Source organism: Sorex araneus, chromosome 6 (assembly GCF_027595985.1).
Source record: "Sorex araneus isolate mSorAra2 chromosome 6, mSorAra2.pri, whole genome shotgun sequence".
Lineage (NCBI taxonomy): Eukaryota > Metazoa > Chordata > Mammalia > Eulipotyphla > Soricidae > Sorex > Sorex araneus.
This window is the reverse complement of record NC_073307.1, coordinates 108909377-108926696: the sequence shown is the minus strand read 5'-3', so window position 1 is coordinate 108926696 and position 17320 is coordinate 108909377. Positions and strand designations below refer to the sequence as shown.

Below are 17320 nucleotides of genomic sequence, written 5' to 3'. Positions count from 1 at the left end.
GGGAAAAGAGAGGGAGAGAGAAAGAGAGGGAGGGAGAGAGATAGAGAGAGAGAGAGAGAGAGAGAGAGAGAGAGAGAGAGAGAGAGAGAGAGAGAGAGACTGTCTAGGGGTGCCTGTGCTATGGGCCTGGGATATGGGGGAACATCCAGGAGCCTTGGGTGCAGCTGCAGATACGCATAGACTAGGGGAGGCGAGAGCTTGGCAGGGAGTCTCGGGGCCTTCTTTCTTGCTCTCACCCTACATTCCCTCCTCATGTCGCCAGAGGATAGTACAAGAGCAGCCCAGGAGGGGGCAGCCTATTACTGCTTCCCTCAGCTCAGTTACTACAGAACAGTCAGAAGTTTCTAGAACTGTTTCCCCAGCAGGGCCTTTATCCATGCAAAGTCCTCCATTGAGTACAAGTGCCTCCCAGCTGTCACCGGAACAGCACCAGCCATCAAGTCTGTGCCGACCATCGCACGGGCGCCCCTCAAGGTCTGCAGGCCACGTAGAAAAGTACAAAAGGTATAAAAGCAGCGGCGAGGAGCGCAGGGGCGGTGGGAAACGTGGGGCCTCTGGAGCCACTTCCTGGGCGTCGGTCCCACAGCTCCACTTTGCTCCTGTCAGCACCCTGGGCCGAGAGGCCGCCTGGCTGTGCGCCAGCTCCCCGCTGAAGCAGAGACTCAGGGGCACCCCCCACATGCCTTCTGTGCTCCCAGGCATGACAAAAGTCATCTCCAGTCCTCAGAGTTGGACGTGGCCGGGCGAGAGTCGTTCAGCAGCCGGTCCTGGCTCAGAAGAGTCTGAAAAGACACAGCCGGAGGGACAGTTGAACAGGCCGGCCACACGGGAAGCAGTGGGGTGCACAGCAGGGTTTGGGGTGACACCCGTACCCTATAAACTCACGGGGCCCTGCTCACTGGCTCAGAATCAATAGCAGGACTCTCCGAGACAAAACAGAACGGCTCCTACTCGCAAACCAAAGTTGCTATTTCAAGGCCAAAAGGGCAAGTAGAGGTGACAATGGCAAAGCTGGGGGGGGTCCCTTTCAACATGGGCATCAAGAGACAGCAGCTGACTACATGATTCCATCTGAATTCAAGGAGTCTCTGCTTTTCACTGGGACAAACATTCTTCTGAATGTGTCTCAGTGGACCAACAAGTGAAGGGTAATGGCGGTCTAGTGTGGACATGTTCGTTACAGACGCTGGCTATAGCCCAGGAACTAATAGTCCCTGAAAGGTGGAGAATTTTCTTCATGCTGGTCTTTCCTTGTGGCCCTTGTCGGCCTCTGGCCATTTGAGTGAGATACTGCTAAGCCTGCTTCACAAGTATCTCAGCCAAGGCTGAGTGAACATGGCCAGCCCAGGGGCTCAGAGCTGGGGCTTGGCCTGGGGCACCTTCTCTCCCCAAGACCTCCCGGCCTGTCCCTGGCAGTTTGCCTTGTGGACCTGCAGAGGTGCTTGCATGCCAGCATTACTCAGGAAGTGAGGAAAATGTCTTGTGGGCAGGGAAGGCAGAGCAAAGCCCACTGGGTTTGGGGGCCAGGAGTTGCTTCGAGTCTTGTCGCCTGAGACAGGGCCCCGAGGTCTCATGCGCTAAACCTCAGGACGATGACTCTTCCCATTGCCCTTACAGTTCTCGGTCCCGCAGCCACATCCGCAAGCCTAGGTGCTGTCCCCAGCCCCTGCCTCGGCTCTTCCCCCCAGCAGGTGTTGCGACTCAGGCTTCAGACATGGAGCCAGGCCCTGTCCTGGGCTGGGGACACCCCCACATCAAGCTTCCAGGGCCTCTTGAGCCCCGTGTGGCTGGAGGGAGGGGGTCGGAGTCCTACCGTGAGGCGATGAATGTCTTGGGAGAGCAGCCCTATCTGCAGCACAGCACCTTCCGAAGGGGCCATCTGGAAAATGGGCAGCAACTGGGTCAGCACACGTGGACAGCGCTCAGACACGCAGCGAGGCCATGCATGTCGGGGCCCACTCAGGCATGTGGCTGGGGGAGCGGGTAAGGAGCAGGCGGCGAGGTCTTGTGATGGGGTGGGGGTTGCACCCCCAGCTGTGTAGGAGGTCAGGCACGTGCTATCCTGAGCCCAGCCCGGCACCTGCACTGAGGGTTCCCGGCAGCAGGATGGGCAAGGTTGGCCCGAAGCTCTTCTGCACGTGCCCGGTGCTCCAGACACTTCCAGGAGTCAGGAGCGACAGGGATTATAGGACTTCAGGTGCCAAGTGCACTGACAGTCAACGGCACCAACGGGCCCCCAGACACTGAGATGCTCCCATCAGTTCTGATGGCCATCCGGGTGCCCTCAGCGAGTAGCTGGTGGGGCATCTAGGCCAACAGGGCCTCCCCTTCCCCTCAAAGCTGCCCGCTCCTTCCCGCAACCATGTTAGTGTAGATTTGAAGCCTCCAGTATAAACTTCTGTCTTGGTGGGAAGTAGAGGAGAGCAAAAGGGATGGCCTTGTCAGAGACTGGGCGGAGAATTAGCAACACGGAAATTCCATGCAGGTGTGAAAACAGGCGCATGCAGAGTCTCTGTCTCTGTCTGGGAAGAAATGTGGGGCAGAACCGGCCACAAAGCCTGCCCTGTGCGGCTCTCGGCCCCCAGCAGCCTCTGCCACTCTGTGTTCCCCGGGACTCAGCTCAAACCCCAGCCTGTCAGCCAGCAGCCAGTCTACCACTGACTGGACTTGAGGGAGGCCGTAACCTCGGCCGACAAGACTTCCTGAGGCTGCCGGTACTTTAAGGAGCATGTCTTGGCATGGGCCCTGTCAGGGACCGAACCCCAGAGGCTTCCTTGAATCTTCAGGCGCTGCCCCAGCCTTCGGAGAGTTTCCATACAGCTGAGAGGCTTCTGCTGATGAGGCTCTAGACTCAGTGGAGCCCAGAGCAGCTCTGGGCAAACTGGAATCTTGCCAGGAGCCCACGCTGGCGAGATATGTGTCCCTTCATCCTCAGCCAGCCCAGGCCTCATGGGAAGATCATTATCAGTGAGTCAGCGGCCAAAACCAAAGGACAGGTCTGTTCCAGCTCTGTCAGGACAGAGTGACCAAATCCTGTCGCAGCGGGGAACAGAGAGGCTGGCCAGACCCATGACGGGGTAGAGGGCCCTTCCAGTAATACCACCCTCTTATCTGCCCTTGAACCCCATCACAGGGTGGTTCCTGCCACTGCTACCACCAACCTCTGGGGCCTCTTGACTGACAGGTAAGGCTGACAGGCTATGCAAAGGGCACAGGGTCCCCTGGGCTTCCAGGGGGAGGTGTGGTCTGAAGGCGAAGCCGAGACCTGCTCTGATGGAGACAGGGTCCCTCCTTGCTTCACCCCATCATCTGCTTGGTAGATCCTCAGTGGGCACTGGCCCGGGACCTGGCTCCACGCCCTTGGCTCTCAAGCTGGACAATGAACAGGGCTCCTTCTCCAGATGGGCCCGATGCTCTTCCCCGCCACGGTGAAAGAGAGGCTGCACTGTTTCGTTTTCTACATAAATACTGTTTTTATTACGAGAAAGAAGCGACCACCTCTGTGGTAAGGCACGACACGGTTACACTGGCAGTGACGCAGACCTCCTCACTGTGGTCCAGCCCCTCTCGGCCCAGGCTGTGGCCAAAAGCTTAAGGCACTTCAGCTTGGCCCTCAACTGAAGTGCAGTGGAGGGGACCTATGGTCCAAGCTCCCTGGGATTGTCCATGTTCTCCGGACCTGGGTCCAAGTTCATGTGTTTCTCTGGTGCTGAAGATCAACAGCAAACACCTGCTAACAATGTACAAGCATCTTCTTCCTGAGTCCAATTTTGGCAAATAGTCCCCCAAAGGCGCCAGCAACCTTAGCAAAGATGCGGCGCCCAAACCTGCAATGCCACGACCTGGCCACCCTCGGGGTTTGAAGGGAGAAGGCCCAGGATGCGCCACTGCTGGAATGTTTCCTGCGAGCCATGCACAGGTGCAGGGGTGAGGTGCAGTGAGAAGGTGACACACGCAGAGTTACTGGGAGCTCTCAGGGTGGGGCACAGTGAGGGCAGGTGACAAGGGCATCAGCTAATCTGTCCCACCTGGTCCAGCCCATCCAGTTCTGGGGAATCAAGGGAGTTGAGGCCCCGGTAGCCACTGTAGACCCCATGACTGTCCCCGGCACTGTCGCTGGACTCCATGGGGCAGATGTAATCAGTTGATTCATCAAACTTCTTTTTTCTTATATTTCCAAAATGTGAGAATCCCAGTTTCCTCGGCTAAAACAGTAAAGGCAAGATTATGAGATTATCGGAAACAATTAACAGGATACTTAAACACAGGTCCAAAAGGAGAGAAATAATGCAAACTGCTTCTGGAAAAGCTCTTAACATGAGATGGGGGCAGGAAGTGGTGCTCAAAGGGCTGGAGCCTGTGTTTTGCATGTGGGAGCCCTGAGTTCAATCCCTGGTATCACATGGCCCCTCATATACAGCCAGTAGTAAGTCCCAAGCACTAAGCTGGGAGTAAACCTCTCACCCCACCCACCCACTCACTGCCAGGCTTCACCCCCTCCAAAAGAAACTAAACAGGGCTCCTATTAGAAATTTCTATGCAGGGAAAGACCAGGAGAGAAGTGAACCCGAACAAAGAGAGCTGTTCCTCTCAGACTGCTGCACTCGCCTCAACACCCAGCAACTGACACCACGCAAGGGCACAGTCCCCACCTCGTCTCTCCAAGAAATCACTCAGACAGTTCCTCCCCACTCCCAGCCTCCGAATTTTTTTTTCTCTTGAATCATACCCGGTGGTGCTCAAGGCTTCCTCCTGGGACACTCCTGGCAGAGCTCAGGGGGTCATATGGGATGCCGGAAGTGAACTGGGGTCAGCTGTGTACAAGGCAAGTGCCTTGACTCTTGTCCTGTCTGTCCAGCCAAGTCATTCCTTCTCTCCCTGGCACTGTCCAACACAGTTCTGGACTATCCCACCGAGGCACACCTTCGTTGGGTGCCTCAGGTCTGTGCACAGTTCGTAGCGGGACCCCAGATATCACCACTGAGGCAGGACACAGGCCGTCCTGGCTCCAGAAAGTGGTCTGGTGTGCAGTCTGGGGATGCTGGGGGTGTGGCCAGGCAGATGGGATGGGCTTTGTGGCATTCAGCATGCACCAATGAGCAGTGCTGAGCACTGACGGTGGAAAGCCTTAACATGCATGGACAACTGTGCACTGGTCACCTCCATGACACATGGCCAAGCAGAGCAGATGACCGTCGGACTGTCCCTGTGTTGCCAGGACAACTCTGACCAAGACCCCATGGCACTGTGGCATGCAGAAGGGCCTGACTGAAGGGAACCCAGACTTGGAAACTCATCTGCTTTTCAAGACAGTGTTGAATAGGAGGCAACAAGTTCCAACTTGCCTGCACAGAATTACTGTGTAAGGAGACCCACATGCTCTTCATTTGGGTGCTGAAATTGGCTGGGCACTAGCCTAAAACTCAGTGACAGACCAAGCTTCCAAGCAGAATCCCCAGGCTGGAGCCACTGGTGGGGTTAGTCATGCTGCTCAATCCAAGGGCCAGAGGGGTAGATCCTAAGGGGTGCCCCAAGCCAGCATCAGAGGATAGTTCCCTGGGGCCCCTCCAGAAAGGCTCTGGCAACTCACCCGAACTTTGGCTGTGGTGGTCAGTGGTGTATAAGCAGGTGAGGACATTTTCTCTCGCTTTTCCTGTTCAGCCTCGGGCCCAATCAGGGCGTTGAATTTGGTGGTTAGGTGACGTCTGAGCAACGTCTTTTGTGGTGGGATGTTGAGGAGCATAGCCAGGGTGTCCCCAGTGAAGCGGGACTCCAGAATCTGAGAAAGCACATGAGGAACACAGATGCCTCAGGATCTGATGCTGCCTCTCTGGTCCTGTGTCCCACAATCCTCTCCCTGCTCTGAGCAGACACTGCCATTTGTGTTGACTGACCACTTCAGTCTCACAGACCAGGACAGAACCGTGGCCTCTGCGTAAGGCAGTCTCTCGGGCCCACAGTGGATGGGATGGGATCAGAGCCACCTCCATTTCATTTACTTTTGATTTTTCCATTTGACAAATGAGTGACCATACTGGGTCAGTTGTGGCAAGCAGAAAGATTATGTTTCAGTGGGGGTCTTCCCTTCCCTTCCTTGACCCCCATGTTCCTCTCAGAGGAGGCAGGGTTGCTTCTCATGAAACACCTGTATCTCGGAATTCTCCCTCTCTGGGGCTAAGGAAGTCCTTCCTGAAGCTGCCTTGTTTCCATGAGCTATGTTAATTCTAGGCCACAAATTATCAAAATACCTCCCATAGGATGTGAATGATGAAGAGTTTCAGATGAAAGTATCACTACTTTTTAAAAAACCACAAAATTCATATTTATATCCAGGCTTTAAGTAAAAATAGTTTCCAGTACCGACCAAGGTGGGTGACTGTTAGAAAGAGCCACTCACAATGAGACCTCCATGCACACCACTCCCACGAAGGTTGGGGGCATATTCGGCCAGGTCCACAGATCTCAGCCACTCCATCACCCTGTGGTTGGACCATTGCACAACTTCTGAGGGAGAAAGGTTGCTCTGTGAGAGAGAGGAGAGAGGAAAAGTTAGATCTAATGGGTCCTACTATTGTCCACTGTGGACCCTGGTAAAAAGCTGGCCCCAGAGTCTTTCCAGAATGAAACCCTCACACCTAGTGACCCAACAGTCAGACCAATCTAAGAGCCATCCCAGTTTCCAAGAACTAGAGCTGTCATGAAATTTTTCAGAAATTTCTACCTTCTCATCTTATTCCAGACTCCAGTAGGATCCGTAATTCCCTGGTTAACTTCATAACTAATAAAATACATTATAAAAGCTCAATGAGAAGTTAAGTAGTTTATAAGCCAAAGATCCTTTTGGTGTGGCCAAATGTTTTAGGACAGTGCAGTTAAGCTGCTTAAATTTAAGTGCCCACAAATGGCATCTCGGTTTTTAAAATGCCCAGCACCCTGCTGACTTCCAGAAGGAGCACATACTTGGTGAACAGGGAGACAACAGGTGATGAAAGGCAGAGATACAAATTTTTAATCCTTCAGGAAACAGGATTACTCTTAACAGCATCATGATGTTAATTTGGTGGAGACAATGGTGGAGGGAAGGTGTAACGGTGGTGGGATTAGTGTTGGAATATTGAATGCCGTAACAAATCATCATGAACGACTTTGTAAACCACACTGTCTATGTAACATGTAAGGGGAAAATTGGAAGATATAAATAAATAAAATTAAATGGCAAAAAAATGTTAATTTGGGAGGGCTGGAGAGACAGTAGGGTGGGTAGAGAGCTTTCCTTGCATGCAGCTGACCTGGGTTTGACCCTGGCAACCTACATGGTCCTTTGTGCAGTGCCAGGAGTAATTCCTGAGTGCAGAGCCAGGAGGCACCCCAGAGTGCAGAGCCAGAAGTAACCCCTGAGCATTGCCAGGTGTGGCCCCCAAACAAACAAACAAAAAAAAATGATGTTAATTTGGTGGTTAGAGTGGTGCAAGAGCTTTGTGTGCTTAACGTGGGAAGTTCCTTGAAAGGCACAATCAAGGTGGGAATGGGGAAGCTTTCTGTATTAGCTAGGGTGGTGCCAAGAGGAATTTGTGGGTTTTTTTTTTCTGGAAAGGAGGCAGTGGACTCAATAGGTTTGAGGGCCTTTGGTAAACCATAAACAATAACACTGCTATAAGCCATGTTACATCAGTTAAACAAAAAAGTTCATGTAGGGCCCTGGGAAGTGGTACAGCAGTAGAGCACCTGTGGGTGTGAGATCGTGACCCGAACACTGCTTCATACGGACAAGGTGATCCCTTGTGCCACAAGTTTGCATGCCTGAGAAGCACCACAGGAAATCTGGTGTCCCCGGATATCCCAGCAAGAATGGGAAGGGTGAAAGAAAGATGTCCATCTAAATTTGGCCCGCGGGCATATAATAAAACAGGACAATGACAATCCTTTTGGCACCCAACAAGAACTCAATGTTCTTGAAATATCCCTTGGGCTTCTCCAGAATTGGGTCATTATATTTATGACATTATTTCTTCTGCATCAAAACCTAGTCATGGGCTCTCTGTGTAGCTGGGACTAGAGGTCAATTAAATAACTAGAGTCAATTAAGTTCTATTTATAGAGTTTTCTCCTTTGCTCAATGACACTAAAACATCTCTCTACTTTCTTCTTCTCGTGTGTACCCGCCCCTCATCTCCCTGAATCATGGTGATTTTGGAAGCCTTGCTGCTTCTGCTCTCTGGTTCATCACAAAAGGCTTTTGGGGTCACACGTGCAGACAAGGCTGTTGGGTGGCCATGGAGCATAAGCAGAAGAAAGAATCGCAAGTACTGTGGTCCGAGATGCAGTCATTGTGTAGAGATGGCCTCTCACTTCCTTACACACAGTCTGACAGGGGTCATAGCTTGGGGCACCTCAGCTTGACAGTGCCCTGTCCTCACCTCATCAGCTGGTCGCCGGTGCAGGCAGTGTGGATTGAACTTGTTGACATGTAGCACGTGAATGGCACATTTGATGCTGAGATGGTGTAGTTGGCTGGTGACTTTTAAGAAGAGTAGATCATTCTGGAAAAGGAAAGTTTGGGTGGACAAACTTGAGTCTCTAACCTAACGAAAGATCCCCAAGATTATTCGCTCATAGACAAGTCCCTCATACCCCAAAAGGGACCCACGGACACCTCAGTAGCATACTTTGCTACTGGCAAAGTCTGGAACTTCTTAGGTGACCAGTGATACTTATGTGTAAGGCTATGAGGGAGAAGGCGGAACCAAGTTGAACCCTCATGCCTCCCCTGAGTGCTCATGAGAAGGAGACAGGGAAGATCCTCACCACAGTTAGGTATTGCAGCATACGTCCATCAACTCTGGATTCATGAAACTGGTCTTTGTACTGGGGTAAGCCAATATCATCAAGCCAACCTAACAGGAACAGAAAAATGGGTGTGCTCAAACTCAGGAAAAACGAAGACTATGGATGCAGAACTAAATACATTTTTTAAAGCAACATCCAATTATCTACTTTTCTGTTTCTTTGGGGTCATACTAAGCAATGCTTAGGGGCCACTTCAGCTAGGGCTTCAGCTAGAGATTCCGTGGGGCTGTGGTGGATCCAGGCCTCCTACACAGCATGCCCCCTCACCCCCCAGCTCTGGGCTGTCTCCAGCCTCCATAATCAATTTAAGTTCTAGCTATATTCCCTTAGGATTCAGTGATCCACCTGCCTTTCCCATAGTGACAACTGTCTTCCAGAGTCATTCACAGGGAAACCATTGCCCTTCGGAGTGACCAGAAACGCAACACACAATTCCTTGTCCTTACGTGTCACCCAGATGTGATCTAGCAGTGCCGATTTCTCTTCCTGCTTGGTGTTGATTGCTTTCACTGCCAAAACCAGCTTCTTCCTGTGAAGAGGGTGTTTGATTCCCAGCTCCTGAATTTGAGAGACAAAGACAGAAGTGAAATTTCAGTCTGCAGCTTGACCCTCGGAAGAATGTGTCTGGGTGGAGCGAGGCAGGCAGTGAGAGAGGGAATCTTGGTGACCCGGTCCCTTCTCCCCTGCCGTGTGCAGAAAGGTGCTGGCATGGGCCCAAAGAAATGGCACCTCCTCATCCAGAACCCAGTCCTTACCTTTTCCATGTCCTGAGGAGTAGCTGTCAGTAAAGTGTGCCCAGAAGTCACCCACTGCCTGGCAAAGATCACATACTGACTGAGACCAAAGTCCTCCAGCCAGGCACACACTCGCTCTGTGCTCCACTGGGCAAATGGGGCGTTGGCATCACTGGGAACACAGAGAAGTAGAACATCCCGGTTAGAAGGAGCGCCAAGGCTCCATCTGAACCACAGAGGCTTAGCAGTAAGGGAACCCTTACATAACTAACACACACACACACACACACACACACACACACACACAAACAAACAAACAACACACACTCCAAATAATGGGATCCAGTAGAACAAAAGTCCACTCTAACACACTCATTTGGGGTAGAAGCCCAAATTCACTATGGTAACACCTAGGCTGATTTAAAAATCTGCCATAAGTACCAGGAGGTTGGCTCCATGGCTTGGAAGCTGGCTTCACAGGCTGGGGGGAAAGGCAGCTCAGATAGAGAAGGGAATACCAATTAAAATGTGGATGGAGATCCCGATTAGGAAGGGAGATGCGTGCTGAAAGTAAACTAGAGACTGAACACGATGGCCACTCAATACCTTTATTGCAAACCACAACACCCAAAAGGAGAGAGAGAACAAAAGTGAATGCCCTGCCACAGAGGTGGGGTGAGGTTAGGGGTGATGGGATTGGGGGGTGGGAGGGATACTGGGTTCATTGGTGGTGGAGAATGGACACTGTTCATGGGCTCTTGAACATTGTATGAGGGAAACACAAGCATGAAAATATGTAAATCTGTCACTGTACCCTCACGATGATTCACTAATTAAAAAATAAATAAATTAAAAAAAATAATAAAATCTGCCATTCCCAGGAGCATGTAGCAGCTCCAAGAATAAAAGACTTGCCATTAACAGGCTAGAAAAAATGTGAAAGTTATTCTTTCCTGATGACTTCTCTGTCTATCAAGTAATCCCTAAAAACCTCAGCAAAGTGGCTAGTTACAAGAGGCAGATATGCACATCTTATATTTGCTTCTCAGGCACACGCAATTCACTATTTTCAAAATACTATCACTGCAAAGACATTAATATTTTAAAATATTAATTATTGCAAATGCAAAACATTAACATTTATAAAAATAACCTTGAATCTCATTATTATTAATCCCAAATATAAAAATATCTATGTGCTGCATACAAGGGGTAGGTGGGTGCTTTGTAGCTCGTGGGGGTGGTGGGGTTATGGGAGGAGACATGGAAGGCTGGGTAAGTACAATACTGCAGCTGAGCAACATGAAAAAAGTCATGAATAAGTGAAGAGTCTAGTCATGTTCCGAGCCAGGATGACCAGCTGTTACAAAGCCACCAGTCTTAAGGATGAGAATTTTTCATTTAAAAGTGTGACTACATCGACACATCCAAAACCACATTAGAGTCTTTGGGGGAGAAGAAAGGTTGATGCAGCAACTTTATATTCATTTTTACAAATAAATGGGGATTTAAGGACTATAGAAGACTAGTGGATCAGAATGACAAGAAAGCCCCACAGTGCTCTGTGGTGCTGGTCACTCGGAGTCTGGAGCCTGGGATGCAACTGGTTATAGATAAGCAGAGATCTAGATTTGAGTCACCTGGATCTTGCATAATTCAGTGGGAGTTCTCTTTAAGTATTTATTAAAATTTGAATATGGAAAACCTGAATTAGGAGCAAAGCAAATTTTACTTAGGATGAGAAAACAAATTTGTTCAGATACGTGGATGAGTGTTGGAGCACATGCCTTGTAGGTGTAAAGTCTAAGGCACAGCCAAAATGAACAGGATTTTTTTTTTTTACTTCTTGGGTCACACCCGGCAATGCACAGGAGTTACCTCCTGGCTTTGTACTCAGGAATTACTTCTGGTGGTGCTGAGGGGACCATATGGGATGCTGGGAATTGAACCCGGGTCAGTCGCGTGCAAGGCAAATGCCCTACCTGCTATGCTATTGCTCTAGCCCCCCAAAATGAACAGTTTTTTAAATGCAAATTCAATTAAATTGAAAACAATAAAATCTGAAATATTTTCATTTATAAACTGTAAGATATGTATAGTACTCTTTTACTTTCATCTTTGTGTTAGGTACTTATGGACTTGTGCTTCTTAATTCACTAATAAGCCTACATCTTCTATTAAAACAAGGTTGATTCAAACAAAACAGCAAAGAAATCACAAAGGAAAAATGAACAAACTTCACTATTACATAAGTCAAAAACTCTGTTTTTCAAAGTAAAATTCTGCAAACAAATCTAATAAACAATAACTTATCTACTATCTTATTAGAGCAGTTTTAAAAGAGAATAGATAGAAATCGATAAAGATATTGGATAACTAATAAAAGAAATTAACAACTAAATAAAATTGGGCAAAAAAATAGAGACAATTCCCAAAAGAATTAAAATGACAAATTAAATTATCAGTAAAAATGTGGTAATGGTGGTTGGGCAGATGATTCAAAGTGATGAAACTCATGTGAGAGGCTCAGGTTTGACCACCTGAACCACATGGTCCCCCAAATCCCATCAGCGCTGCCCTCCAAAATATTTGGGTTTGAGGTCTATAAACCAGAGAAGTTTAAACAAGAAAAACTGCAAACAATGCTGGCAAGGTTGAGCCTGTGATTAGCCATTGCTACAGTAGGGCCAACTGCAATGCACATCAGGAGGACACAGGGAAAAAGACCAAGTTCATCCTTTCATAACCTTAGAAAAGAAGTTTTATGAAATAACATTGTCTAATATTATATTTTATTTATTTTTTGCAGGGTAGGGAATCAAGCCCACAGCCTCACCAATTATTCTATTTTAAAGCCATTACTTAATTGGAAAAAAGGGAATTGGGTCCAAATAGTTCCAGAAACAGACTGCTTTCCCTACAGGAATATTGGTTTTAAGTCTGCAACTAAATGTCTATAAATTATAACTACCAAGGGACATTAGCATAAGATTCTATTGAATTTTCTGCTTAAGAGAAATGAAGGCTTTTCTTGGCTGCCATCTGCAGATGCTCAGACAGTGCAACAAAGCATCTGAAAGGCACTGGTGTCTAGTACACAGGAGTAGTGACTAGAAAAGTTGAGAACCCCAAAGGCAGTGGGGTGGGCTCAAGATGTTTGTATTCCATCCAAGTGCACCCCTAGGGTGCTAACAATATGACACTATAGGGAAATATTCTTCTCCTGTCTGATCTGGTCCATGTTGTTCCTGAGGATTAATCTGAATCATGCCCCCTTACTCAGTTACTCACTGTACCTGGCATAGTAAGTAATCTCAACAGGGCTTACTCCGGCTCTGTGCTCAGGAATCACCTGGCAAGACTTGGGATACCATAAGCGGTCTGCGATATCAAACCCATGTTGGCCACATACAAAGCAAACACCCTACCTGCTGTATCCTATCTCTCCAGCTGTGAAAAACTAAACTTAAAGAAATATATTTTTAGGGCATCATGGGAACAGTCATGAGAAAGTTCCCTTACTGATCCCTTGACAAGTGCACACAATGTTTTGCAAAGCATGAGGGCCCACTGCACCTTCCACAGAGGTCTTTGTGGAAGACAGGCTTGCCTTAGAGGCAAGTGAGACCTTTTCCCTGACACCCTGAAAGAAGCTGGCCCTTGAGTTGAGGGTAGCGCAGATGGCAGATGCTTCCATGCTGTCTTCATCAGCTGATTCCCTACTTCACAAATGACAACTGAGGCACAGAGGTTTTGTAACGGTTTACAGTACCCTGTTAGGAAGCAACTGACTGATTTAAACATAGTTTACTGAGATCAAACTCGGGTCTATGATTCCAGAATGCTCTGAAGGGCTGCACTCGAGCTGCTCTGTCTAGCACACAAAGACATGGCCAAGAGTGGATTAGGATGTGCAGAGCTGCTGAGGTCAATGACAAGGCAGTGGGCCGCCTCTCACCCCAGCCACCTGTCTTTACCTCAGTGCACCTATAAACACAAGCAATGTCTGCTCATGCCAAATACAAAGTAGTGAATTCTGCACTCGTGGTCCCTGACTTTCTCTCTGGGATATCCAATGCCCATCCTCACCCCACCCAGGACTTCACACAGTTCTCTGCAGATGTACTGGAGGGGGGGCTTACCTTTTCTGACCCTTGGGGTCTCTGGTCCTTGAGAGTCTTGGCCCTGCAGTTGCCCGGAGCCCACCTCGTCGAAACTCTGCCATCCCAGGTGCATCAGTGTTGAAATTTCCTGACTGAGTTCTTCGGATTCTGTGTGAAGAGAAGGCCAAGGAACAATCAGGAAGCCTGGAGTCCATGACACCCCTTCCTATAGACCACACCAGCCAAAACCACAATGCAGACTGGCACTGCCACTCGGAGCCTCCCCAGAGGCCAAGGACCATGCCCCAAGGTGCTTTAAGGCCAGACCCAAATCTTCTAATCCTGCCTCTAGATTATGGGTCACTTCCTGGGAGTGGGTAGGGAAAGGAAGGAACTGGGCAGTTTCTGCTTCATCTACCCACTGGGTCAGCAAGGGAAGCAAGTCCTCAGCTTCAGTGCTTTCAGGCTGAACCCTGAGAAGACAGAATCGAATCTCATCCATGTGTGTTTCCCAAAGCGTGTATGGTGTGAGCCACAGAGGATATGCTCAGGGTGTGGGGGGTGGACAGTGGCCTAAACTAAATGAAACATAGGGCAATGGGCTGGGTTTGATGAATACATTTCCTAGTTCTTCTTTAGGCCCTGAAGAATCACCCAAACTCTTCAAGCCATTAATGGCTGGTTTTACTACTCTTCTAACACCAACAGGGTTTAGGTAGATTTGCCCAGTCAAGAAGGATAGGAATCCAAAATAGCATAATCAGGATTTCCACCAACAACTTACTTTCCCCAGATTTTCTTGATGCCTTTGGGGCTCCGTTTAGCATCTGGTGTCAGAGGAGATTGGGGGCCCGACTCAGTGCCAGATGATGTGGATGAGAGGTCATTGGCTGTGGCACTGTCATCCCAGCCACTTTCCGTGTCTCCTGAGATTGAAAGAAGGCAACAATATGAAAGTAGGGAATTGACCTTTGAGAACCTTCTCCCCCAGACCTTGGTCTTCCTTCAGTGACAGTTTAGTTCTTTCCTCAAGACAGAAATTTACATTAAGACCCAAGACCCCAACGTGCTCAGAGACATTTTTCAAGAATTAGTGAACTTAACCTCCCAAATTTGGGGCAGTGAATGTCTCCAAATTCCATGGATTTTGGGTCTAAGTACTCGCAAGACAACTCCCACAAGGAGTCTGCTTTCTTTTCTCCAAGGGAGATGCTGGAATCAAGACAGGAGGAGGCCCTGGAGGAATGTTTGAGGTCGGGGGCGGGTGTGGGGAGGGGACACAAAGGCATTCTCACTCTCCACCTCACCTGGAAGGGTACAGTACCTAATACGGGGGCACTGACACTCCGGCCACGGTCTCCAGCCAACCAAGAAGCAGAGAAGCCACATGAAGAAGCAAGAGAGGCCAAAGTCCAGCCCAACAGAGTTATAGGGAAGCAAAGAAATAAACAAGAGAGTCATCGAGCAAGGGAGAAAAACTCAAACCGAAAGAAAATAATCCTGCAAGGACGGGCCAGGTGAATGGTAATGGAGTCCACAGGGTTAGCACCGTGAAAGGAGGCCCCACACCCGGGGACCAAGGTCTCCTGGAGCCGCTTCCTGGCAGGCTGGGGCAGTTATGGTCAGGGTGAGACCAGGAAAGAGGAAGGTCATGTGACACTGCGTGGTGCCAGAGCCCACTTAGCTCTGATGAGTATGATCCGAAGCTGAAGTGGGGGCTGCCTGAGGGTCACTTAGACACATTTATTCAAAACCTTATCCGGAGTTCCAAAGGCAGAGCTGACCAAAGGGAAAAGGCAACACGGGGGCTGGCCCAGGAATAGTCAGGGACAGAGTCAGAGGTAAGGAGAGCTCTGTCAGGACCAGAATGTCTGCTACTTGTCTGTGTGTGTGCGTGTGTGCGTGTGTGTGTGTGTGTGTGTGTGTGTGTGTGTGTGGTGTATAAAGAATGAAAGTGTGTATGTTAGGGGAGGGGGGAGGGATCTTCTGGAAGAATTGAAAGGGTTCAAGATAGGAGGAACAAAAAAAGGAGGAAAATGGGGGTGGAGGAACTGCAGCTGTCAGGAAGCGGTGTATAAACCCTAGTTTTCTGAGGTGCTTGAAGTGTTTGCCGAGGGACAGCATGCCCAGCCCGAGAGCCATCAGTCCCTGTGGAAGCAGGGGCCACCTGAGGCAGGGTTTGCCCATCCACACTCCCACACCAGTCTCCAGTTGCAGGCTGCAGCGTTGGTACAGGGCTGCTGTGTGATAATCCAAAGTGCCAAGGCTGCTGCTGTTCCAGGGGCCGCAAGACCAAGGGCTGGCCACTCACTCAGTCTCAGCAAGCTGCTTCCGCTGGGATCCTGCTGGGCCGAGGCGGGTGGAGACTGAGCGGCCTCTCCGTTGGGCACGGCTCCTGAGTGCTTCCCAGGTAATGTGGGATATTTGTGCTCGGCCAGGAAAGGGCCATCCTATTAGAGAGAGAAAAGGAGAGGAAGAGTCAGACTTCACCACTAGGAGCTTCACAGATGAGGAAATGAATTTCTGCTCCCTGAGAGCACTTAGGTCGACTCAGAGGCCCCTCTGAGATCATTTAGACTGTGCCTGGCAAAGGGACTGAAGAAGCAATCTGCCCAACACCACACAGTGACATAGGCACCCAGTCAAGCCAAATCCAGGGATGACAGCAACTGACCAAGCAGGAGAGCAAATGTCTTAAAAATGAAAGACATCTTGTCATCTTTGGACAAGAGGCTCATGAATTAACAGTTATAAATGACCTTCGAGAGCCTTGAATCTATAAACTAGAATTCAGATACAAGCTATACGATTGCTTTATAATATGTCTACAATAACATCTATGAATAATTATATTTACTATTGATCTAGTAATAATTATATGAATAGTATGATATTAGTTACCTTGAAAAACATCAGGTTAAGGTAAAGCAAAGGGGAAATGCTAAGCAAGGGCCCAGGGCTCCACGCTAGGAGCATAATCTTCATGAGGTTCAGGACCCAGGCAATGGAATCTAACCTTGTGCTGGGACCCTAACCGTAAGCTGAGTTGCAAAGAAATGAGTTCGTTAAAAGGGGGAAAGAATTGAGCTGTTTTTAAGTTGTGGGGCAGAACTTTTGGTCCTTATCTCTACAACTCTTGGAAGTTAGTATCCCACTCTGTTATTTTATATTCCCCAGATGAGAGCAATCTTTCTATGTCTGTCTCTTTCTTTCTGACTCATTTCACTTAACAAAATACTTTCCGTGTTGATCCACTAATATGCAAATTTCATGACTTCATCTTTCTCACATGCTGGGGGAAAGGCAGCTCAGATAGAGAAGGGAACACCAAATAGAGGATGTTGAGAGGACCCATTCGGGTTGGAAGATGTGAACTGAAAGTAGACTATAGACCGAACATGAAGGCCACTCAATACCTCTATTGCAAACTACAGCGCCCAAAAGGAGAGAGAACAAAAGGGAATGCCCAGACGCAGAGGCAGGGTGGAGTGGTGGGGGATGGGGTGGGGGATGGTGGGAGGGATACTGGGATCATTGGTGGAGGTGAATGGGCACTGGTGGAGGGATGGGTAAACGATCACTGTATGAGTGAAATGCAAACACAAAGTTTCATAACTTTGTAATGTACATCACAGC

The 17320-nt window shown here is 49.1% G+C and overlaps 1 protein-coding gene across 4 annotated transcripts in view; it reads right to left on the bottom strand.

The window, feature by feature from the left end:
• Nucleotides 1-119: 119 nt before the first annotated feature.
• PPFIBP2 (PPFIA binding protein 2) overlaps nt 120-17320 on the bottom strand; it is a 169750-nt gene continuing 152549 nt past the window's right edge. For 2 of the 4 annotated variants that reach the window (XM_055143371.1, XM_055143372.1), the window contains exons 15-26: nt 15996-16134; nt 14469-14610; nt 13724-13852; nt 9603-9753; nt 9294-9405; nt 8806-8894; nt 8418-8540; nt 6398-6523; nt 5591-5779; nt 4029-4205; nt 1814-1879; nt 121-782 (exon numbers count right to left, since the gene is read on the bottom strand). In XM_055143371.1, coding sequence (XP_054999346.1) covers nt 711-782; nt 1814-1879; nt 4029-4205; nt 5591-5779; nt 6398-6523; nt 8418-8540; nt 8806-8894; nt 9294-9405; nt 9603-9753; nt 13724-13852; nt 14469-14610; nt 15996-16134 — 1515 coding nt within the window. In that variant the 3' untranslated portion in view covers nt 121-710. Of the gene's footprint in view, nt 783-1813; nt 1880-4028; nt 4206-5590; nt 5780-6397; nt 6524-8417; nt 8541-8805; nt 8895-9293; nt 9406-9602; nt 9754-13723; nt 13853-14468; nt 14611-15008; nt 15042-15995; nt 16135-17320 lie in introns of all 4 variants that reach the window. The other 2 variants (XM_055143370.1, XM_055143373.1) reach the window with 2 other exon arrangements.